General features: G+C 31.9%; 2 protein-coding genes across 3 annotated transcripts in view; one reads left to right on the top strand and one right to left on the bottom strand.

Annotated features, from left to right (window-relative positions):
• LOC132943221 (calpain-1 catalytic subunit-like) overlaps window positions 1-19,553 on the top strand; it is a 96,709-nt gene extending 77,156 nt beyond the window's left edge. For both annotated transcript variants that reach the window (XM_061012110.1, XM_061012111.1), the window contains 11 exons: window positions 1,755-2,059; window positions 14,248-14,388; window positions 14,563-14,743; window positions 14,852-15,093; window positions 16,071-16,446; window positions 17,280-17,437; window positions 17,522-17,591; window positions 17,967-18,191; window positions 18,697-18,892; window positions 18,961-19,019; window positions 19,107-19,553. In XM_061012110.1, coding sequence (XP_060868093.1) covers window positions 1,755-2,059; window positions 14,248-14,388; window positions 14,563-14,743; window positions 14,852-15,093; window positions 16,071-16,446; window positions 17,280-17,437; window positions 17,522-17,591; window positions 17,967-18,191; window positions 18,697-18,892; window positions 18,961-19,019; window positions 19,107-19,133 — 1,980 coding nt within the window. In that variant the 3' untranslated portion in view covers window positions 19,134-19,553. The remainder of the gene's footprint in view (window positions 1-1,754; window positions 2,060-14,247; window positions 14,389-14,562; window positions 14,744-14,851; window positions 15,094-16,070; window positions 16,447-17,279; window positions 17,438-17,521; window positions 17,592-17,966; window positions 18,192-18,696; window positions 18,893-18,960; window positions 19,020-19,106) is intronic.
• Window positions 19,554-19,699: 146 nt separating this feature from the next.
• On the bottom strand, window positions 19,700-25,650 carry LOC132943222 (uncharacterized). The gene is made up of 6 exons (XM_061012112.1): window positions 24,524-25,650; window positions 23,378-23,471; window positions 22,404-22,503; window positions 21,911-22,036; window positions 21,428-21,586; window positions 19,700-20,277 (listed from the first exon to the last, which is right to left on the bottom strand). The coding sequence occupies exons 1-6, from the start codon at window positions 25,278-25,280 to the stop codon at window positions 20,212-20,214; spliced, it is 1,302 nt and encodes a 433-aa protein (XP_060868095.1). The 5' UTR covers window positions 25,281-25,650; the 3' UTR covers window positions 19,700-20,211.
• Window positions 25,651-26,378: the final 728 nt, after the last annotated feature.

The raw sequence follows: 26,378 nt of genomic DNA, 5'->3' as shown, positions 1-26,378 counted from the left end.
AATAATATATTAAATATACCGTATGGCATTTTGTCACGTGATTTCAACTCGAAAGTATGACTTTTTATACATCAGCTCAACCTAATTTTAAACATTATTTTATTCTCTTTTTTTACTTACAAATTAACAAACCACTTTTATTTGGTTTTGACGTTCATATTAAATAAATCCCATCCTACAATTTACCACTATATTCAAGCCATGTATAACTTATGATTATAATATTTATTATATAGATTATCTAGACACAAAATATCGGTTCGATTATAACTGAATAACAGCCGTTACAGCCGGTGACTGTGACTAAACATTTATACCATCATACAAATACAAAATACCTAAATTTAATTATATAACTCTACGGCTGTGGATAGGATCAGAGGGTAATAGAATCGGGAGAGAACAGCTTCCGCATCCCAACAAATCGTGCTAATGATTATTCCATATTCGTAAAATCGTAACATCTATTACAGTTTATGATTAATGACGAGGTCGTCAGCCCGGCACCCCGAATTCGTCAACCCAGCACCCGAAGAATCAAACAGAAATACAGAGGTTAAGACTAAGGTTACAAATTCTGATTTTGCGGATACAAATTATTACGAATTGGTTACTAGTTTTTTAGTAAGATTTGACTTCAACATTTTGAAAAATTTGAAATTTTTTGTGTTGCCGGACTGACGGATCTTGAATGATGCTAATACATTAGATAAATATACGTAGTTTTGTAGCATGCTCGTCGGACCTCGTTCAATGCTCCACAATATTCACTACGATATATTGGATCAAAGTCAATGTAAAAATGTATTTTATTTTCTTGTATTTAGGACAGTGGAATCAACTCTGATCTAGGCAGAGAAATATTAAGTTTTGTGTTGAATTTAATAGATACCAATATAAAAAGGAAAATATTCAATATTATTCAATTATTATTATTATTAACGACGACATTTTATTCAATTGTTATGATATATTGTTCATTTTTTTTATTTCATAACCAGCTGAAAATACGTGTGTAGGATGCAGAAATAATAGAAAGTTTATTGTTTAAATAGTTTGTCGGGCCTATATGTACAATGTACATATTATATAAAATAACGTTACAGTTACCATTATTGTTTGATTAAATTACCAACAATTCTAATTCATTAATAAAATTATGTAGGCATGTACAAATAATTACACCTATTCAAAAATTGTAAATTAATTATTCAAAAACCATAGGTTGCTTCGGTAAAAAATACAGAAAATATATGCTGTAATATACAGTAGGCGTAGTTCTTTGATAAACTAAATACAAAAATAAACTTACACAATATTACAATAATTATTATAATATTTATCATTTTGGAAATTTATCAAAAATAAATTTATGTGACAATAAACTTGATAACAAAACATCAATATAATTATTTAAATGGTAACCATAAAAAAATATGTATGTTTTTGTTGTTCTGCTTCACTATTATCAATTTAACTAGGAAAATGTGTAGAGTTATAATATTTATTGCTTTGATATTTGTATAATTACATATTTCGCCGCATATGATATTATCGACGGCGCATATTTCAATTGATTTATTAAGTGCATATTTAAATTTTAAATACGACATAGTATTTTTAAATGTTGTAATCAAGTCTCGAGCTTTGCAAGTGGTTGCATGAGACAATGTTCGTGTACCACATAATATTATAATAAATTATAATATAAAATATTATAACCATGAATCGCGACTAACGATTTTCTGTTCCAGGAAATGTGCCAGAGGCCCAAGTTTATGGTGGACTCGACGCGGTTGGTGTCACAGGGAAACGGAGTGGTGTCGACTGGTGCGGGCGGTGGAAGTGGAGGAAGTGCTGGTGGCGAACCAACTCGCAACGGTACCATCGGCGGGGGCGGAGGCGGTGGCGGACGATGTGGAGTTGAGCCAGGCGAACTCGGCGACCACAGCTTTTTGGCCGCCGTGTCGTCGCTGACTCTCACGCCAAAGTTCCTTGACAGGGTCGTACCACTCGATCAATCGTTCGACCCCACCACGTCCTATTGTGGGCTGTTCAGGTACTATAAACATTAAACACACAAACACAAATAACATTGATAGGTACATAACATTATCATTGTTAAATATTATAATATTATTATTTATATTTATAAATTATAATCATAATATATATTATGAATCGTTTTTACAGTAAAATACTGTCCATCGCATACTGAAATTAATTTCACTACCTATATTATATATTGTATTTTATGTATCTACTTTTTGAAAATGTATTCGTTTGATATATTCTTAAAAAATAAACCCTACACGACACACGTGTGACGTGTTTGGGTAATGAAAATGTCATTGTTACAAAATGCATATTGTACACACTAAATGGATGTGAAATAATATCCATAATACTGGTAAATCATAATTTAAAATATTACTGCAATGATATTCTAATTTATAATGTGTGATATTTTCATACCATTTTTCTTATACATTGTATTGGATATGTTATAGGATAATAAAAAATAAAATAGTGAAAAAATCAGTCTTTAGTGGCACAGGTTAGGTCCGATCAGATGATGCGCCTATACAGCGATCCTTTTGCAGAATGTTTTTTTGAAAACATTTTTGGGGCTAATCAGTAATAATAACTAATATTATTAATACGATCTGTATTATCTACTAATATGCCTATAGGTACAAAATTATATTTCGTTATCAATCGTAAAATAAAATGTATTAAATACCTACCTTATTTCAGTGGCATAGTCATGATTTCTGAAAAGGGGGGGATCAAAAAAAGAAAATGACATAGCTAAATGGGAGGGGAAATTAGAAAATTCCCTCACTCTCAAAACGTTTTACTTAGGTAGTAAAATATTTAACGATAAGAAACAATGAATATAATTTGAATTGATTCAAAATTCACATCAAACACAATATGGAAGATTATCCACTTCAAAGCCAATGGGTGGGGATGTGAACCCTACGTCACCCCCCCCCCCTTAAATACGCCACTGCCTTAAGTCCTAAGTAAATCTTAAGCTCAAACCTTTTAGTAAATCATATTTATTATAAAAAGGGACGGAAGGCGGTGTTTAAATTGAATATTCTTTCAAACATACTACAGCAGCAAATTAAGCCCGAAGCCTATATTATAATATGTATAATCTATATTAAATATCATTAACAGTCAACAAGTTAATTGAACATTAGCCGCCAGCGTGTAAATGCACTATGTAGTGATGTGCGTACTGTGTATATTAATTAATTATATTAGATATGTGGACACTAATAAAAGCCTGTAAAGAGATTTTGGATAAATTTATACTGAGCTAGGTGTCTTTTCGGTTGTAGGACACTCGTTGGAGGGAGAGGAAATCAGTGCGCAGGCGTTTTCGTCGTTATGTAGAGGCGGCGTGATTATTGTGTAGATTCTATATTAAATTTAAAAGCTATAAATCATCTCAGTCGGTATTTGGAAAACGAATTTTGAGTGGAACTCATTTACTGATCATGTTTTGTATTAAAAATGTTATTAACGACTGTATTATGATGTGAGTATACACAACTCTACTATTAGATTTCTAGTTTTATTTAAGTGGCGGCCATTCTATCGTTTAATTATATTAATTATTGTTGGTCAAAAATTGTAGTGCCCGACACTCAATCTCTTTTGTAATATTAATTTAAATCCATTTTTTTTCTTCATTTTTCGTTTAAATTGATTCATATTTTCTGATACTCTACCCCCACCTGAATATAATAATTATAGTTGAACGATGTGAACGATTTATACCGTGTGATAGTCTATACATAAAAATTGTACAATTATAGCATGAGACCTATCTGAGTTATTCAGATATAACTTTTATTAGTGATGAGATGTGTCATGTGATTTGAGTAACTTTATATTTTATAATCTATAGTGTTGTAAGAGTTTTGGTTCCTCGATTTTTTGGGAAAGTTAACTCTCATAATATTGGAAAATATAGAGTTGCCTAATTTATACATAGATACATTTACCAGTGGCGCGCATTCTATACTTCTAGCCTCTAGGCATCGCAATTATTGTGACATCCGGTGGAAAAATTCGTCGGGTGATAGGTGGTGATATTTTATAAGCAATAATAATAAATAATGTTAATAAAAACGTTTGGTTTTTTGGGTAAATGATAAGTTTATGGTATTTGTGGATCATTGCAATTAGCTACCGCAATATCTTAATTTTTATTCCAAAAATCCGCAAACCATTTTACTTATTATCGAATAATCGTGCACTAATATATTAGTACACGTATATAACTATATTGACAGTTGTATCGTGTACCTCCACGTAATATAATAAGTATAATTTAGAAATTTAGATAGGTAATAATTATTTATTAATAATTATTATTAAAGACCTTACAATATTTGGTATCAGAAATTCGATTTTTCCATGGGATTTTATAATAGGTGTATTGTGTGTCAAGAGCGGGAAGTGAACTATTTCAGTCGCTCGTGCCGCATTTGCTTCTCAAACGAGCCACGCATATTATTTTTTTGTCACGCCTCTGCGTTCATCGATCACGGCAAAGGTAAATAATGCACTATGCAGGGATCTATAATAATATGCAACAACCAAATTATTCTACGAAAACAATTTCATGAAAGAAAATTGTGTACGCGTCATGCAGAAGGAGGTTATAATAATATATGAATATAAGATGTGACCAAAAGTTTATGTTTTGTAAAGAACGTGATATAGATTTCAGTGTCTGGGAATACGCCCAGCACTTTTGGGGGTTTCCACTTTACCACCTGGCACTATGGGGATTCTCAATTCATGAAAAAGATCGCTTTCCAACCCTTCAACCGTCATCAAAACTAAACTTTCAGGGAAGGTGTGACAAAAAGTTATTATATTATAGTCTGTTTTCTGACCGATGACCACTGAGCACTGGTCGATCATACACTTTTCATAGTTCTGTAGGACTGTACGCCATAATTATATGATGGCATTAAAAAGGCACTCTTTGAAAAATACAGATGATTTTTTTCAGAAAAATGCATAGTTGAATATTGATGTATAAAAGTCCATTTTGTATATTGATTATTTATTTGAAAACATAAGCAAATGTATTTAATTCACAAATGTATTTTATTTCAATAAAAATTGTTACGATTTTTTTTCCACTTATTCATTATCTTTCACCAGCAATCAGAAATCGTGGTTTAATTATGTAGGTTTAACTGTAATATTTATTTCTCTCGATTATATCACTACCTCCACAATTATTACATGATTATTTGATAAAAAAAAACACTGCCGAGGACACAATTAATTAGTCGAATAATTATGTGAAAAATAAATACCTAATAACTCACTAATGATATTATACTAATTAGTAAACATGCAACTGTTTTATTTTACATTGACTAAACCTACACTAGAGTTTGATATATATTATAAATCAATAGAAACGACAACATTTTATTAAGAGAATACACATATTGAGAACGGACCATCGCCATAACAGTATTTAAAATCTGCTTATATTCGTAGAAACCTGGTGGACATCTTTATTTTATATTGATTTTGATAGGTACTGTATGAATAATTAATATATTTACCGAGGGACTTTTGTAAGAGCGGTCATGTTGGTAAAATAAAAAAAAACTTCATAAAATAGTTAACAATAATTATTAATAGGTACCTTTATAATTGATTACATAATATCACACTAATATACAATTATTATACAGCGCTTGGCTACCTAAATGCTTTGAAATTCATAAAAAACGTGCGTGCATGAAAAATACGTCAGAATATGTCATCGTAAAAATTCAAATCTTTTTTGTATAATCGTATTAGCCGTGGATTATATGCCACCACGCCGATAACTAATATTTTAATGTTCTTCGATTGTGTTGTGTAATACACTAATACACTGGTTACACCCTTTTTGGTCATACAGCATAAGAGACATTGGCCCTTTTAACACAAGTAACATAAGCAAATTTTCATGACATTGGTCAAATAATCTCAATTTTGTCAAAATGTGACATTGGCTCTTTTTGCACCAAGCCACAGAACTATGTATACCCAATATACCAATAGGTACGGTGTTTAACAAAGTTTTCACAAGTTCCATACGCGTTTTTTGAGCAAGGATATTTGTTCAACCACCAAGTTAACTGACATTTTAAACCGATTTCATGAGTAATGACCATAATATTATAGTTTATATAGTATAATGACTAATAAATAACCAAAAGTCAATACTCTGTAATATGTACTGGGTCCCAATATTTTCAACACCTAATTATAGTACAAACATGCACAATATCGGTCGTCGTATAATTATTTTTAACATTTAATCGTTCGAAATTATTGAACTGTAGGCACTAATTTCAAAATATGATTATTTGACCACCTTTAAAAAAAAAGCTATTGGGTGAATCTATCCTCATCATCACGGGTCCGCCGAAGCAGTGTCAAACTCTGAGCGTGCGGCTCTTTGTCACAACTCTGCACAATCTTTTCGGTCTGAAAAATTCAATATCATCCGTCGAACAATACAACATTATGTAAATTGTATTATGCACACGGCGCGTCATATTTTATTCTACGACTTTACTTCAAGCCCTAACGGTATTCATCCGTGTCCAATACCGTCATTCCCACGGTAGCATATATAGGTGGCACGCTGCCGCAACAGCGGATGGATCTCCGGCTCGTGCACTGTCGTCGTCGACGTGTTCGCATTATATACGAATATAATATTTATAATGACTCGACAGACAGTGTGTGGGCGTGGGTGTGAGTGGAATTGGAATAGCGTTCGCGGAGAATAATATAATATTATTTTGCGTCGTTCAGGGACCGTCGCTTGAGAGAAGTAATACCATACGTCATAGTATAGGTATACACCGTAAAATATTGAATATATAAATATTATATGTTGTATTACTTGCGTCGGTATATTATACTTTTCCCGGTGTATCGTTGGTCCGAACCAACTGTATGAAATTATATAATACGTTCAACCGTCTACACATCGATCATGAAAAAAATTTGTACGTATCTGCAGGGTTTAAATCAAAGTAGCATGCAACTAGATATCTTTCTTGCAGTGCAAGGCAATTTAGGAATCATAGAAATGTTTTTGGGTATAGTGCTGCAGTGCAAAAATATCTAGTGGCATGCTTTACTTTGTTAGAAATTCAATTCAATTACATTTTTTTTTTTTATTGTTGATTTGAGTTTCTATGAAAATTAACAAAGCGTTACGAAAATCAGTTGGAAAACAATTTGTATGTACACAGCCCAAAATCACATCTATGTTAATATGTTTGATATGTCATATTATGTCCGTTTATGACGATCACCGTTAAAAATAATCATATTTTGTTTATACGCGATAAACCTTTGTCCTATAGACGAACAAAATATATTGGGACCGGTTCGGTTGTAGGTATAATTAGATAAATAAAGATGAGTGAGAGCCATATGCCCGAAATATTGAATATTTAGATTACTTTTGTTTTCCACCAGTGAAGAGTAATAAGTAATAACATTATGTTCCCCTTCAAAATGTATCATGCCCGCGCCCACATACTGTGACAGCAGATATAGTATACCATATTCGTAAAATAATATGATGAAAAAAGAAAAAAATGCACTCGTTAAGTGGAAAATAATTGCCCAGCTTATATACAATTTATAGGTACCTATAACCTTCCTCCGGCGAACCTGCACTGAAGTGCAACTTGCGGACTTGCGGACCCGGGGTGACGTTTAATATAATACGCTTAAGCCTGACGACAGAGTAGTCAATGTGTTTTAAAGTATATTTAACTTTTACATTTCAATTGTTCATTTGACTTCAAATTACCCACGTCAAAATCCTAGGGTGTCGAAATTGAGGGATACGGTGATACGATCGACGAACTCGGATAACCATCACTGTTTCATCTCTGTTCGAGCTTTGATAGTTCGCCCAATGTGGTATCGAGCGTGTTCCATAATTTGAAGTGGAAATATATAGAATTAGCCATAGACCCATGCTAAGTTTTGTCGTTTTTCCCCCTCACACTGCATTCGGTTAGCGCGGTATTAAAACAAAACTGTCGGTTTTGCTCCCGGTATATACAATATACCTACTTATACCTGCGCAGAGTGCACGCGGTACACGCACGCACGATTTAATAATCATAATAACGTAATGTATACTTAAATAAGTCTGCACTCCGCGGCGGCAAAACGCAGTCGCTTTTGAACCGGTACGCGCGGCAAGAACGTAGGTACGACAATTTGTTTTTTTGTCGTATAATTTAATATCGTACACGTATATACCTATACATACCATACTTACGGTTATAAATTCATAATATTATTATTACCGTCATGATTATAATATTATTATAGAGTCGCTCGCGTGTCTCGCGCAGTAATGATTTATCTATACGGCCGCGGCGTTTTCTCGCCGTAGTATATTATGTTGTGCAGATATTGTTATAATGGGTATATTACGGGCGTGCTGTCGGGCTTGTCGTGAGAAACAGAAGAAAATGAAAACTAGTGTGTGAGTGGGGGCGGGGGAGGGGGTGGTGGGCGAAATGATAACAGATCTATATTACGATGCGTTACTGCATGCGTCGGAAGGTATCGTATATATACTCTATACGAAACGCGTACAATTATAATGTGGTCAATGTTAGTATACAGCCTATAATAATAAATAACATTATAATGTTCGTATTATGCGCTAAAAGATGTATTTATCCGTTTTTCGTACACCAGACATCATAATATTATTACTATGTATCGATATTTCGTTTTTGCCTATCTTCCGTTCGTCGCAGTTCGGCTCGAACAACATATTTTATTTACTGTGTTGATCCTATTTAAAGCCGGTATTTGTCTCTGCAGCTTCTGCATGTGGTGCGTTTAACTGTATAATTTTTTTTACTTTTAATAAAGTTTAAATCATAAATATTTAATTATAAGACAATTTAAAAAAAAAATATGTTTTTAAAAAATAATTAATTCCCAACAACTTCCGTTGTATACGGTTTTCCAACCTATATTGTACGAGTGTTGTAGAAGTCTGATGAAAATCAATTTTTTAACTAATTTATTAAAAAAAGAACCACGCTTCTCACCCGATACATTCGTCAAGGCTTACGGAAAATACAAAAATGTTGACTGTTTCTATATTATTTGTTTTCTCTTGTGTTTACTTATGTACACTTGTATAAAATTTAAAACAATAAATACTTTCTTATCAGAGGAGAATAATTAAAAGAAAAAATGACGATATTACCTAAGATATTTTATGTGCTTATATTCGTGTTGTGTAATGTTTTCACAGTGAGAGTACAATGTTTTTTGAACTAGTTTAATCTATCGTTAAGAGAATCACTAACTATCGAGTAGGTGATATTTTTATTCCTCATGATATTTCAATGAATAAAATATTACATTCAATTTATTATGTAACATATAATTCAATAAGCAAATTATGAAAATTATATACTATATTATTAGAGTAACAATCAACCGTGCGATATTGTAGATTTGTGTTCAACATAATTGTATGGAAACAAAAACTTAGTATTACATGCATCTTCTGGCCATACATAGATTTATCTACTGTAAAACTATTGTCCAATAAACTATTACTATACCTACATGAATTTCGTAATATACACTAGTTTTATTGCAATTTCGATTAAAATAATTATTATAATACTATCAAACTAATACGTGAGTCGTGAACTATACTATAGGTATACGGTAAAAAAATGTTTAAAACTGAACCCTTGGTAAACGTTTGTTGAGTCTCTGACATACCATAATATGAGTGTTGAAAATAAACACATAATATATTTTTACTTAAAATTTTGTTATTTTTACGTTGTATATACATATTTTGTACGTACTACGTGAAAATCCAAACGTAAACAAAACTATCCCGTTTGGCGAGATTTCGGAACGACGACGACGACGACGGTGGCGTTGTATGGCCGTAGGGTGATCCTGTCCCACAAGGTCACGGTCAAGGTCGTAAAATAAGCACGCGACTACAACTATCCGGCAATAATAATTCCACTCTCAACACCATAATATTGCATTATGATAATATTCACTGCCAACATTCGTTTCGCGATCTATTATTATTATTACGGATTCGCCTAAATTAGTTTTTATCGAACCCACGTCTGAACACGTACCTACATTCTCCCCAAACGCGCGCTTCTTCTATTCGCAGTGAAAATTGAGTAACACGGAAAATAAAACGATGACTCTGAAGTTGTAAAGTGGTTTGTTGTCTCCGATCCTTTGTATGATTTATACGAAAATGACAATGAATCACTGTGCGTTAGAAAAACCAAAAAATTCGAAATAAGTAGATTTGTTGACAAAATTAAATGGATGCAGCTATTATCCCAATTAATTGACGTGTAATTCTATTATAGTTTTCGAGACTAGAACTTTTCAAATAATAGTACTTGTTTCGCTAACTATTGATAAACTATATAACAATAATTTGGTACTTATCTGGTATACCAACTCTTGCAGTGGTTCGATTTCGTTTCTATAGAAAAGTACCGATCGAAACTTATATTGGACTTCTATAATTATACTACACGCCCGGCCCCCACCCCCAAATGAAAATGTCTCTTAAAAATAATAATTTCATGGTGTTTATTTATCGAACCTGCAATCAGATTCCAACAAAAAACGAATACGTACTGCACTTGTGCGTACTCAGCATGTCGGTAAAATAATTATTGTTCATTTACACGAGACATTATATCGAAACGGTAGGTTATACGTGTGAAATGAAACTAATAATGTCGTCGATATGGTATATTAACATCTGGTAAACTATTTCTAGTGAAATTTTACCCCCCCCCCCCTACCGCTGGTATAATTTTACCAGAAAATACCGGTGGGTACAATTTCACTAGAGAATATTATTTACTTCCCGGTAAAATATTTTGGGGGTTTTATTCAATAGAGATTTTACCGGGGGGTAAAATATCACGCATGTATTTTTAATTTTTTTTAATTGTTTTGTATGAAAATTTGTTCGGGTTAGGATAATTTATTATAAGCAATAAATGTGTTATATTTATTTATATAACTCTCAAATTAGGGATAGTTATTTTTAAAACTTTTTGACACGTTATTGGAACTCATAGGCTGTATATCTATATTAACGGACGTTTTATTAATATTAATCTATTATAATTTAAACACCAATACATTTAAAAGACATAATTTGTTCAAAACAATATACCATATATTATTATAACATAGTTATTGTTTACACATATCGTTATGAAATTAACTTCGGTAATTAAGAAATAAGAATATTCGCAGTCTTTAGGCGTGCATTTGAGAGACAAAGGTCATGTTAGTAGTCAAAACTAGTCAAAATAGTAGCCATTATAGTTACAAATTACAAATTTTAAATATTTTATCAACATTTAAATTTAAGGGTAATCTACAAGCGATAATCTAAATTCATTTTTAAAACCAAACACCATACTATTTAATTTTAATTAGGATAAGATGCCTAAAAATAAAGTTAAAATAAAACGACTCAGAATCGCCACACTCTCGGCGTCTGTCACCGTCACCATCTCTAGTCGGAATCACTGGTATTCCACTCCCAACAACAATATAACAACAATCAAACACACCAAAACCACCCCGCCGCGACGCTCAACCGGTACTGGTTCAATCCGACGATTATTTTAATGATAATAATATTAACAATAATAAAGACCTGTCACATAGTGAATATAATATACAGACACCATCGACCGAACCCAGCAATTCTTCAACACCCCCCCCCCCCCCTACATCACCCTCCGACCAACCGTGGATTATTATTGTATTTATACATCGTTTAAACCACTTTTTTACGACCATAAACCTTGTTCCCGACGGACGTCGTCGTCCTGGTTACAATACACGCTTTCGTATTTTTTTTTCTAGGGGTTTTTCAATTAAAATAATAATAATAATGACGATAATTCAAACGCCCGGTAATAACATAAATAACAATTATTAACTAGGATGAATTTTGTTGTCTCGTCTCGTCACCATATCACAATGTGGAGGAACGGTACATCTACCTAGCTATATAATTGTCGCCGACCACTATCGTTTTACGGGCTTCGTGGAATGCCTGTTGGAGACGCGCGATAAAGAAATACGAGTATTTTAGATTTTAGTTGAAGCCGTCTTAACTCCTTATTTTAACGCCAGCTCGTCAGAAAAAGTAAATAAAAAGAAAGAACAGAGTAAAATTAAACGGAGGTGACCAAAAAACACAAATAAACTCTCTTCGTCTGCAGTGTGTACAAACAATGTTGTCAAACTGTGCCTTGTCTGAACAACCACTTCTCAGGGTTCTGTTGAGTGTAAACTCCAAGTAAGTTAACTACTTCAAGTGTCATCAAAATCAATCTAAAGACCTCGAACTCGCTCTCGTCTATGATGACTTGTAGAAATTTGCAATAAAATACTATAATATAATATACAGATTCTGGGCTGGGCCGTTTGCCTGAACGCACCTTTTCCGGATTTATTGGCGCCGCACTTAAGTGGCCGACGGCCGTTTAAGACACAATTACCGGCGCCTATATAGTTGGGTTATAGTTGTTTTAATGTATTTTTATTATGTACGTTGAAAAATAATTGTTCAAGTGGCGACTGAAGGCCTATGAGGTTTTTTATGATTATAGGGGTGTGTGTGCGGTTTAGTGACTTCGCTGACTGGCGTGGGCAACAATGTGTATGATATGTTTATTGTGAACGAAATCCAGTTTATGGCGAACTTAAGTGAGATGATATGAGAGTTTAAGGTAGTAAATTGTGATTGGGTTGGACAAAAATGCTCGGAAATGTAATTTGTGAAATTCCATAGCAGAGCATTACTAAATTTTTTCCTGACATTCGCAACATTGTAAACAGATATAATATACATATTGTATGACCGCATGTAGGACGTGGTTTTCGTACACAGAGTGTTTTCATTTTGAACATTGCGCATTTATAACTAAATTCTGTAATATCGGACAATTTAGGGATCCAGTACCCTCCTCCCAGAGACCACGCTGAATATGGACCATAATTCTTTCATATATTTTTATTATTATTGAATTAGACAATTTATAATCTGTACAATAAAATTTAACAATAACTTTAAAAGTCTCTTTTTAGTGCACGTTATATTATAATATGTTTATTATTTATATAAATTATTATCTACAACCGTGATTACATTGTTACCAGGTACATACTATTATTTGTGTGCATATACCACTTTGGTTTATCCAACAAACAGCTACCCAATAGTCAGTAATCGTCGATGTAATATCGACTATAATTTATTATCTGAAATAATCACATTTTATTACAAAAATAATGATTGTATTTTTTTTTTTAATTATATAAATAAATATGATCCGTGTTTAGACAATCATGTGTAATTTTTTTTAAGGGACTTAGTAAAAAGTCTGAGTTTGGGGTCAAAATTAGTCTTAATTCGGACCTGTGTGCCTGTGGTACAAAATATATACAATGCAACAAAATATATGCAAATCCAAAGTGATTTCGTTGGACAATTATTATTAGTGATTATTAATAATTATTACCGTGATTGCTTCGCCGTTCCATTTATGAGGACGCTACACAATATGCATTTAGCTATTATAATATTCCTATTAATAATACGCATAACACAATACAACCCACGTTTGTCAGTCCAAAGAAAATCTTTCTTATTCGGTTTTAAACTAAAATAAACACATTATACAAATTTTATCAATTATTTTTCACCGTTAGATATTTTTGAAATATCGTGTGCAGTATTATAATATTTAAGTATTAAAGTATTAAAGCTTTTAGAATTTTTCTTTTCAATGAGTTATATAAAATCAGTCGTATTAAAATTATTTTGGACATCAGAAATGTTATAAGACTTTATATATTAAAAACTTTAATTTAGTTTTTGTCTAAAAACCATATTTTATTTATAAAAATATTTCTTATGAAACGTGGGTATTTGAGGTACAGACATTTATGTTACAATATTATAATAGGAGCGTGCACAAAGCGAGCACTTTTTTGACTACTACTACGACAGTGCTTGATATTATCTGTACATAACAAAAACATTAAACTATTTACTACGCCACACATGCTTGTAAGTTTGTAACGAACTTTTTATCTGTCTCATTGCAGGTTTCGGTTTTGGTATTTCGGTGAGTGGAAAGAAGTGTTGGTCGATGACAAGCTGCCCACATACAGAGGACGACTAGTTTACATGCGTTCCACTAATCCCACCGAATTCTGGGCCGCGTTATTGGAAAAAGCATACGCAAAGTAAGTGAAATAACAAATATTGTAACATACAACTGAGTATGAACGATGGTGTCTACATTAAAACGTCTCGACAATGATCCACTCGAGCGGAAGAGATGTTCATAGGGGGATATTATTTTATTTTTCCCGTGAAACTAGAAATTTTTTTTTATAATATACATTATAAACTATTAGATTATACGGTTGCTACGAAAATATCAGCGGACCTGGATGCTCGACTACTAGAGCACTACAGGACCTGACCGGCGGAATCGTTCAGAGTTTCGGCCTTTCCAACCAAGATCGGTTCCTAACGTATCAAGTGCTCAACAGCGCCGTGCCTAGGTCGTCGTTGCTCATATCTACCATAACCCTGGTGAGTGTACTGTGTAGTACTAAGCGTGTGACGAAAAACCGGGGTGGTTTTCGCATACTGTCGACCCCTGAGTACCTTACGACGTTCATAAAACATCGTCTGTTGCAGAAGGAGAACAAGAGGCAATTGAGGCTGCGGAACGGTCTAATGACTCAGCACGCGTACAGCGTCACGGGTTTGGCACGAGTCAGAGGTCCGTTGGGCGATACCCCGCTGGTGAGGCTCAGAAATCCTTGGGGCGAAGGAGAGTGGACCGGTCCTTGGAGCGAGAGGAGTTGGGAATGGGACGGCCTGTCCGGCAGAGACAAGGAGCTGCTCAGCGTCAGGGTGCGGAACGACGGCGAATTTTGGTGAGTACAGTTAGGGCGTTAACGTGAAAAAGTGTACATGGCAACGATCGACCACTCGACCAGAAGACCGTGACGCATATGCTGGGTGAAACGATAGTATTTTCTGGGTTAAATTCAAAACATTTGCTTTAAAAAAAATAACAATGCATTTTAATTTTCAAAACACACATTTATCGAGGATGAGTGATTCACTGGACAAAAAAAATAGTTTTACGTTATCAAGAACTAAAACGCGTTCTACAACTATTGCATTAGTCGTTTTTTAGAAAATAAAATGTTTTGGATGTCTTACATTTAACAGACATTGTAACCTCAAGTATGGTCTCTTTCTTGCTAACGTGTGGCATACCAAATTTTTCTTCAAATGTTAAAATGTCAATCGTTTTTTGCCATGTATAATGTTGTAACCATAATGGTTTGCTCATATAAAAACACAATTTTTGAAAGAATTTATGTAAATTAAACTTTTATATTCATATAATAAATTTATATTTTCTTTCAAACATAAAATAGAAACATTAAAAATAAACAGTTTTATGAATATTATATTAAGATATATATATAATGATGTTTAAAATAATATGCAAAAATATGCAAAGTAAAATTGTTTTTTAGATTGGTACTGTACAGCAGAGCATGTATTGATTAATGTAGTATACTATTATGATTATAATACGTAAAAATATGAGAAATAATATTGACACTGTACCGTAAATTTACTACTATTATAGGTAGGTATCTAAATATTATTATTTTTATTCTTGAACAATGTTTTTGTTTTTTCAAACACATTTACTTGTAGGTATTTATGAAAACTCAACTGACGACCAGTTTAGAAACGACTCCTAATCGTTGGTTAATACTAGTACACTGGGCGCAATAATTCGTGTACCTACCTATAATATATAGAGCAGCTGAATACTGTTAAAACTTCGGGCGGAACTCTTAGTTAACGTTTTGGGGTTTTCCGTTCTCAGGATGTCTTTCGAGGATTTCGCCAGGCATTTCACGCAGCTGGACATCGTGCACGTCAGCCCGGACGACTGGATGACCGAACCGGCGTTGCATTCGAAACAGCCGTGGCGGGCAGTGCTGGCGAGGAGACGGTGGAGGAGCGGATATAACGCAGGTGGTGGTCCCGGACACCCGGAAACGACGGCCATGAATCCCCAGTTCCACATCGGCATACCCAGGACTTCGGGCAACAAGTGCCACGTGGTCGTGTCCGTCGTGCAGCAATACGAAACCGATCCGGAAGCCAAAGGGGCACGGCCCTTGTTCGCCATTGGTTTTGCGGTCTACGAAGTGCCTCATTCTACTTCCAGGTTGACACCGCAGTTCGTGGCACAACAGGTAAACAGTCCAATTTACCTAATTCGATTCGCGGGAAATTGTGTACATTCATTGATTGGATGATGGCGTATAGTCAAACAAACGAGCCGATAATAATGGTTTTTTTACTGTATTTTATTTCGGGGAAAATGATAATGGTAATTATAATAATAATAATGATACATTTAATGGGCCGATTATTATTCAGCCGACGAGCAACGAAACATATAACATCACAACAATAATAGTCAACAAAACTAACTATATTATTATGTAGGTATACCTTATGGTACATTGGTATTCTGCAATAGCTGCAGCAACCTATACCTAACTACTAATACGGAATTTTCGTGGACAATGGTAACGTTTTAATAACCGTGCCCGTGCCATCGATATCGAAAGAAAAAATTGCACTTGTCCTTTTTACTTTTAGGTCAACACACAAGTCTATGCAGCGAGATATGTTTGTTATTTTTTTTTTTTAATTTCCTATAATATATTTATCAAAAACACAATATAAACTACATAAATCGTTTTATAATGACGTATAGGTTACTATAGGTACTCTTATTATACTGCCTATACACGTAATAATTATAATATTATTATACTCTCTGTGCGTATAATATAATGACACCGAAACAAATGTATTTTTCACTGGTACTCGATACGAACGGCTTAAGTGCGAGGATACTGGGTATAGATGTACTATAGTGTATAATACTTACACTTATTAATTTTATGGTAAATTCGCGTTGTTTTTCGAAAAGTTATCGTACCGTGCTATTTGCATTTTATTTAAGTGCTTAAACTAGGAACTGGTACTGAAAATTCAATTTGGTTTTCGTTTGCAGCAACCGCTGGATGTGACCAACCATTCCGTGGCGAGAGAAGTGGTGACGTTCTTCACGTTACCTCCTGGCGATTACATTGTCGTCCCGCAAACGAACGTGCCCAACTGCGACGCCAAGTTTTTACTGCGAATATTGACAGACGAACAGAGTAACATATGGTAAAATTATTATTTCTATTTTTATTATTTTAACTTTTAAAACTCACTGACACAATATTATACGTCTTAATCAACAACTCGTAGGGAGGTGAACGACGATAACATGGTGTTCAAAAATATCTCTGCCGAGTTTCTGGAAGACACTGTGATATTAGTGAGTATTGTTCGACGACATGACATAGCCTCCTCAAATATTTCCAGAATTCACATTTCCATATTTCTCGAAGGTTATAAATTATTTTATTAACTGATTAACCTGTATTATAGGAATATGTATTATAAAAAACCAATATTTATAGAATTATTTATTTTTATTACACAATAGGTGATATTATATCTATATGATTAAACAAAAATATGTAAAACATTGATAGGATTTTGCGAATTAAACTGTCTGTTCATGTGTAATTTTTATAAAAAAAAAAATAGCAATTCCACATCCTTAAATTTAACCGAATCTCTCCTTGGCTATTGTTATGGCTACTCACACAAGCAAAATTCGATATAACGCATTGGTCTGATTTTACAGCCGGACGGAAAGCCACTCTTAACTAAGCTCATGGTCAAATATCCCCCGGAACTGGACGTGACCCAGTTGCAAAAGATTCTGCGTGCGCACTGGAAGGCGTATCTGGCGGAGAAACCCAGTCTGGAGCTCTGCAAGAGCCTGATAATGTTGAGAGACGTTAACATTAGTGGTCGTATCAACATTCTGGACATACCCGTGCTGATGCACATGTTGCAGTTCTGGAAGGTACAAAAGCATTTCGTTGAAATAAATGGATGTTATACTACTGAATATTTAGTATAAAACTGTGAGAGAATAGTGATTACTGTTCGTTCTTTAGTAGTTAAAAACACAAGTAACACAATTAGGTACCTATTGATTAAAATAATTAATATTTTGAAAATAAAAACATTCCCATTTTACAAAAATATAGTGTACAACATAAAAGTTTGATAAAATACTATTCTATTTGATATAGTACTAAAAATATTATATTAAAAAACGGATCCGATTTTTTACAAAACATCGCCTCTTGATTTTATGAAAAGTGTATTACTCTAATATATCTAAATATAAGTGTAGTTAGATAATAAGATTACGTTTTTTATATTTTATTAATATTGTCTATACCCAAACCCTTAAAAATGACAGGTGAAATGTTCTCATAATGAAAACAGTTTGTCACGTCAGTTAGTTGTGTTGGACACAAACTCACTAAAGTTGGGTTTTTTTTGTGTGTTTTGACCCACAGATAGCGTTCCAAAAGTTCGAAAAGGGTGTGAACCCCACAAAGACGTCCAGCTACAACCTTAGACCTCTGCTTTGGGAAGCCGGCAGCACTGTCAGCAACAAAGTGCTCGAATGTCTGGTACTGAGATTTGCCAAGAGTCGAGTCCTGACTTCGGAGTGTTTCATAATGGCCATGGTCCGACTGCACTTGGCTCATGGTAAGAGGATGGATATTTCGTGGCGAGTATAAGTTAAATTAACTGTCAATGTTTTCTTTTATGTCCAGAACGGTACCACAGCTTAGACACGAAAATGAGCAAGGGCAACCCATTGTCGTTAGAAGAGGTAAATTATATTGATCGGAAAATATTATTTTGTTGTAATATATCATATTAGGTAGGTAAGTTAATGTTATATTTACTATCGTTGCAGTTGATCTTGATGACTATCTACTCATGATTTCGGGCCCATCGACACGTACCAAAGATGAAAGATAGTGCCAGTCATTAAGTGATATTATATTACGTTAAAGCCACATGATACGTCCAACCCGTACGGTTCTAATTATTATTATTATTATATTATTATTATTATTATTATTATTATTATTATTATAATTATTATTATAATCATTAATATTTTTGATTTCTAGTTTTTATATAATCATAATCAAATCAGGCATTATAACACGTAGTAATTTTTAATATAGGTATTCCACCTGTTTCATATATTATCTTATAATGTATATTTGTTATTTTATTTAAACGATGTTTGTACGCGTTATCGAATCGATAACCCCAAACTGCTGGCCAAAGCAAATAATTTATTTTTGTAATTATTTTTAGTATAATAAACTTTGTTATGTTATTTTATTCCAAATATTGTTGTGTTATAAAAATATTTAATTTGTGAACGATCAATGTATCTATACGTAGTATACTAAAATAGTAAATAAATAGTCAAGCAACGGAGAAATAAGAGACTACAAAGAATTCACCGTAGTTAAAAAAATGCATTTATTTTTCAATTTCTACTTTCTAATATCCAACGACCCAGTAGGGTCACGCTAAGAATAAAAGAAAATAACGCCCTAAAATGCACACATAGGCAATACAATACGCGATAACTAGCCGGATTAATTAGGTACAAAAATCAACATGATATGAATAACATTAATCAAAATACATTTTTACAAATACAATTTTATTTTAATTTCTCTTATTGCAGTTATGTTAATTTCCTTTTTTTAGAATTTTATGATTCACATTGTTAATTGTATTAAAAAAACCACAACACTTATGTGGTTGACTGTATTATTAATAAAAAATAAAATACAATATAGATTATAGATATATAAGCACTAATAACAATTATATTTTGATGTATTTCTACATATCTATAAATCTACATAAATTGGAATAATAACATAATTATCCATTTATAATTAATCATATTATTGTAAGTGTTGTTATAATAATTGTATAATGATATAAAATAATCAAAAAATTATTTAAATTAAAAAAAAAGTGAACAAAAATTAATCATTCTTTAAATTTATACAATTTATTAAAACCGATACAACTGTGTAACAATGGCCCATTGTCTGTAGGTAACAAAAAAAAAAAAAAATAATGATAGAATATTATTTTTATTTCAGTCATACAACTTAAATACTAAATAACAATAATATTTGGTTAATAGGTATTGCAGGTACCTATAATATGTCAAATAAACAAAAAATTTAACATTGTGTAAAGTAAAATCAGCCATCACAATAAAGATAGAGAATTATATTTTAGATAGAATGACATATCGGTTTTATATTTTATTGTTATTTGACTTTGTTTCGACTTTCAAAATAAACAAAAAAATGTTGTAAATTTAAATTATGTTTAAATCGTTTATTTAGAGAAATCGAAGCGATGATGTATTGATTTTATAATGATGTGTGTTTTTTTATAATTTTTTTATTTTTGTGTCTCTCGTCACCTTTTATGATAGTAAAAATGCTTGGATTTTCTTCAACAGTAACTTTTCTAATAGAAAAATGAAAAATTTCCCAGTAGTTTTTAAAAACACCAAGAAAAACAAAAAAAAAATTTATCAAATTTATAATTTAATAATTATTTTGTAGTAAAACATTTATAAAATGTTCAACTTTTATAGCTAAGGATTGAAATTTAAAACAAGGCTCCACGTAAATAGGTTATTTATAAATTACTTTATTCACAATAATATCATCAAATATACTTGGTAATATCATAGGCTGGCTGACCGTTTTCGCTCAGAATCATTTTTCTTATACAATGATATTTTATCATTGAATTAAAATTTAACACAATCCATTACAGTGACCCACCTGTAACCTACTGTTCAACAAAGTAACACCTACTTTCCCACATTTTTATTATTATAATTGTATATAAATATATGATAAAATACCCTTAGAAGTATTATTATAGATCGTCGGTCTCCGCTCAGAATCATTTTTCATCGTATATGGACTATTTTATCATTGAGTTCAAATATTATGCAACCCTTAGGAGTTGGGATTAGAGTGGTCTACTCAAAGAGGTACGCTAAAAAGTAAAACCCTTTTAGCAGTAGCGCAGGGTGAGATCCTTGATTATATAAAATTGAAATTATTTATATAGGTATAAGTTAAAACATTATTTTAGAATATGAATTTCATAATGTATTTGACTATGATTTTATAATTTTAGTTTAGTAATAATTATTTTGTTAGTACGTACTTTAAAAAACATTTCCAAATTTACAACTCTTGTTCGCGTATACCTTAACGTTTTCTGATTAGCATTATTCAATTTCATTGTTAATAATATCAATTTTTTACACTTCATGTCCATTTCGGTCCAATTACTGCTGTACAATGCATATACTATTGAATCTTTCTAAACAAAATGGCAAGATATAAAAGTGTTCATTAACAAACTGTTAAACCTGTGGCTTAATGATTCATTGAAATTGATAAATTTTCTATTGCGTGTTTTCATTGTTTATGGAAAACGTGAAGAATCAACGGAGTTTTGTAGGTACTTTACAAAGTTTGTAGACAACTTACATACTACGTCATATTTTATACTGATTTTATAAAATATAAGATCAGATTTATCATCTAATGGTACATGATACATAATATTTATTATAACTGGGGCTTGCATTCAACATTCTTATCAAATTAATATTTTACAAAAAAGTAATGCATTTAAACTTACTTGGTTGTGTACACTTTCAAATAAATAACACGCCATAAATATTTGAAACAAGACTGTAGGAATTGCCACAATGGTTTTTATTGTCGTATCGCCATAAATCGCTAATGTACTATCATTGAAAATTTTCTAAAATTATTTTAATCCAGTTAATTATTTCAAAATTTGGTAGACAATTACTAAACATAAGTGAGCTTGTTTGAATTAATTATCATTTATTTATTTTGTATGGCTATGACTAAAGAGAAAAGCACAGTTTGTAATAAATAATAATTTAACATATTAATAATATATATATTATATACACTTGAACGTATATTTTATTAACTTAGATAAGCTATTATAAATCTGAACCAATCTTAGGAGAAACTAATAAAATTATAAAATAATAAAATTTACATTAAATTCTGCATACATGACTTATTATTGTCTATATAAAAATTGAATTGATATTAATATTGTAATCAAATTTTTAAGTATGGCGATATTGTCTTACCATTATTAAATTAAACCAAAGTATGATGAGTGAAATCGACGAAACAAAAATGTGTGACAACATGACTCGTTCAAATATATTTAAAAATAATTCAAATTTCCTGAAAAAAAAAATAACAATATTAAATTCGTAAGAACTAAAATAGTAAAATGCATACCAATTATCTGTCATTCACGTAGTAAAATAAAATAATGTAATTCAACATTTTGAAAAAAAAAAAAATAATATATTGGTTTTATAATTTAATCATAAGATACGAGTATATAGACTATTGAAAATATGGACTTAAAAATCATGAACTTTAAATAGGAGTAACTAAAGCCTAAAGTTCACAAATAATAATATACTGTTAAACTGTTGGTTATTACTTATTTGTTTATTTATTTTTTTGTATTAATGTAAAATCATATAGAATTGTAATTTGTAATGAGACCTTTCGATTTCACTAGAATACCAACAACTCTCCCTGTACAGGTACATAATATGCTCATCTAAACTAAACCCTATTTTTATATATTTATAAACTATTGAAATGCTTTTTTAAATGGATTAAGAAAACAACTTCAATATTTAAATGAAGTAACTACAGTACTACACCATCATTATATTGCTAAAAACTATAATTATTCGTTGCCACAATATTTCTGTATGATTCCCGTGAATTTTCACACGCTTATATGAATTTCACATCCCTTTAGACTTGTTAAAGTTATGAAACAGTTTGGAAAATAAAATATTTTGTAGAATTGTTAATGGAAACAATACTTATATTGTCACATCTCGCAGACGCACATCACCTATGCATTTCATTTATTTTACCTAGTAGGTACGACTAAATGATAATTATTATTAAAAAGGGAGGTTTTATTTTATACCATTGTCATCCTCAGTACCTATAGTTTAATCTTATTATCCGGCATAAAATGCCATAAAATTATAAAATAATTTAATTCAAGAATGAAATTAACACTTACTTAATAACAGCTTGATGGTCCATAATAATTTTTATTAATTCATCATATATTAAATCATGTTTATTAGATATAATTTGTTTTTCATCGTTGTTATCTACAAGTGAACAAAATATTTGTATTCAGTGTGAGTTTTGTAATAGGTTACTAAATGTCAATAAAAATTACTGCATTCAGAAGCTTCGTCATATTACAGTAACTTTTTTAGAAAAAACTAAGAATAGGTGGTAGATACTCAATCTGCCAACAACACAATCTAATAGTTTAATGCGACATAGTCAGTTAAGTTTCGGACACTTGATTCTAAATCAGTAGTGGTAACTTTAGATACTTATTTATTCCTGAATAATTCATTAATTCAATGACATATACTATATACATTTAGATTAAATTAAAGTAATATGAGTTGATGCGTATGCCAACTGAGCAGAGCCCGTATCTAATATAATATGGTTAATTATAGTAGCTAATCCCTGCAAAAACTCCCACAATATTATAAAGCATTACAAAAAATCAAAACTACATAATTATGTAAATGTGATTTTAAAATTTAACAAAAATATAGGGTTAAGAATTTTTTTTGGAATGTGTTGATTCCTTAAAGTAATCATTATTTTAAAGGTGTCCTAATAAAGCACCACATACAGCATTGAATAGAGAGGAACTCAAATATTGCACAGGTATTATATTATAAGATTTTATTCAAAAACAATAAATATATAAAATTAAAATATTTATCATAATTTAAATGTTAATAGGTGTACTATTGTTGTATTAGTAACACTCGTAAATACAAACAAATATTAATCGTCATAATAATTTTTTTAAATAACAAGAGCTTTGCAAATTTATATAGGAAACTCAATTTTAAAATAATGTAACGATATTAGTAAGTTGTATTAAAATTTAAAATTATTGAAACACTAATATTCATTTGATAAAATTACAACCAATAGACAATAAGCGACCGTTTGGACAGTTAAGTGACTTCTTAATGTTACTAATGTCCACTATGTATTTTTGTTTTTAATGTACGTTCTAAGTATTTTAATTATAGAAACATAATTCCTCTACTCCTATAAAATGCATGGTAAAAAAGCCAAAAAAAAAAATGTATTAAACAACTTACTGACGTGAACTCGTACTTACCAATTGAAGAGGAATGAGAGCAGTCACTTAGTGATTTGTGGTTGACCGATTCGAACGCAGTGCTAACCATTTGCATATGACAGCATATAGCCAAGCACAGTGTCAGCAAAAGTGTATCAAATACAACGAGAAATGTTACAATAGCGACAGAGAACCACACCTCGATAACAAAAAACGTAGTGTAGTATTCATTGTACGTCTCGTCAGATAAGAGAAAATACAAATTTATAATGTTCTGACGGTAATTTCCGATCGAACCGTCGTGATTTTTGATCGGTATTAGAACGTTACCGAAAGCTAGAAAACCTAACGTGAAAATTACCACCGTCGACACATACGCGCTGGCTAACAAGCTGGTGTACCAGACTGAACGCGATCGCCAAAGATCCAGTATGTCATGTCCGTTCCGCTTCCGGTTGATAAACGACGTAAAACCGTACCGCGTGATTGACAGACAGTCCCATATGTCGTTCGAACGGTAAATGACGATCCACATCTTGTAACATGTGTAAAATGAGTTTGTTGCTATAAAAAAGTCCAATAAACTCATAGCCATATTATAAGTCAATAAATGCAAACAGTCGACGATCAACGCCATCGATATAACTGCCATGTACAGCACAAAGAACGCAACGAAAATTTGGTATACGTTTCGACCTCGAAATCGTATTGTTCCGGGATCTAAGATTTGATATAATCCAATGAAATTCGCCAATCTGATGTTGAAAACATGGTGCTTCTCGTTCTGAATGTCCATCACGACAGCGAATCACTGAATGCGCGTGTACAAACATCCACCGTTCGTATGAAACGGATCTTGGCAACACTTCTATTTATATATGGGAGGTGGCTCATCGATCAAATAATTTATTTATGTTATGCGTGCATGGTTGTCTATAGGTTTCATGTTTATAATACCTGTGGCCATGCAATTATAATTATATATATATTATATATATCAATATTATAAATTTATACTCCGTATTTCTCATACCCTTCGAGTTTTTTTACCCTTTCATTACTACCAAGGTTTATAGGTGGGTATACGAATCCATCATGAAATTCAACTGCAACTTTTATTATAATTATATAGTATGAAATTAATACGGTAGAAATTAAGAATTACTCATAAACTTTTTACAAAATAAACTAGAATTCTACAATTTTAATTTTTTAAATGAAAGGACGACGCTGGTGCATTATGCATATTTGATGTATGACTGTCATAAATAATTCTGTTATTGTCAAGTTTTTTATTTGTATTTTTACTCTAAATTAGTAAATATTTTTTTTCATTCTAGTGGCTTACTCAAAATTATAATTACCAATATTTCGGAATGTATATAGTAATATTATGTTTGGAAAAAACATTTTGTGAAAATTTGTCTACCTGATAATGTACTGCTACGAATTGGAATTTTTATTCCGGGCAACAGAAAAGTTAAGATACATTTTGAACACGTACACCGAATATTAAATAACCAACTGAACAAAGTTCGAGTCATATAGAGTTGGTACATTTGATATTCGGTGTATGGTGTTCAAAATTTATCTTCACTTTTCTGTTGCCCGGAATAAAAATTCTGATTCGTAGCAGTACATTATCAGGTAGGCAAATTTTCACAAAAGTTTTGTGTCCACGGGATCAGCTAGTATAGTATATATACCTATTGCTTATTATTTATATTTAACATTTTGCAGGTGTTTACCAATAACATGAACATGCTTATTGATGAATGTGAATTCATAGAGCTCGAAGAGTAAAATAATTGAGACTGACCAGCTTGGACGTAATGATTGTGGATCTGCACTGCTGTTGTCTACGAAGATTTAGTTGGTACAGCGTTCGAGTTCA

This window comes from Metopolophium dirhodum, chromosome 4, assembly GCF_019925205.1.
Source record: "Metopolophium dirhodum isolate CAU chromosome 4, ASM1992520v1, whole genome shotgun sequence".
Lineage (NCBI taxonomy): Eukaryota > Metazoa > Arthropoda > Insecta > Hemiptera > Aphididae > Metopolophium > Metopolophium dirhodum.
The sequence above is the reverse complement of the archived record's forward strand: the minus strand, read 5'-3'. Positions and strand labels throughout refer to the sequence as shown.

Coding starts and splice junctions, on each gene's coding strand:
- LOC132943222 (XM_061012112.1), bottom strand. CDS start 25,280: ATGGACATTCAGAACGAGAAGCACCATGTTTTCAACATCAGATTGGCG. Junction 23,472..24,523: donor CTCTCATTCCTCTTCAATTG/GTAAGTACGAGT, acceptor GTTCACTTGTAG/ATAACAACGATGAAAAACAA. Junction 21,587..21,910: donor TTGAAAGTGTACACAACCAA/GTAAGTTTAAAT, acceptor CATTTTGTTTAG/AAAGATTCAATAGTATATGC.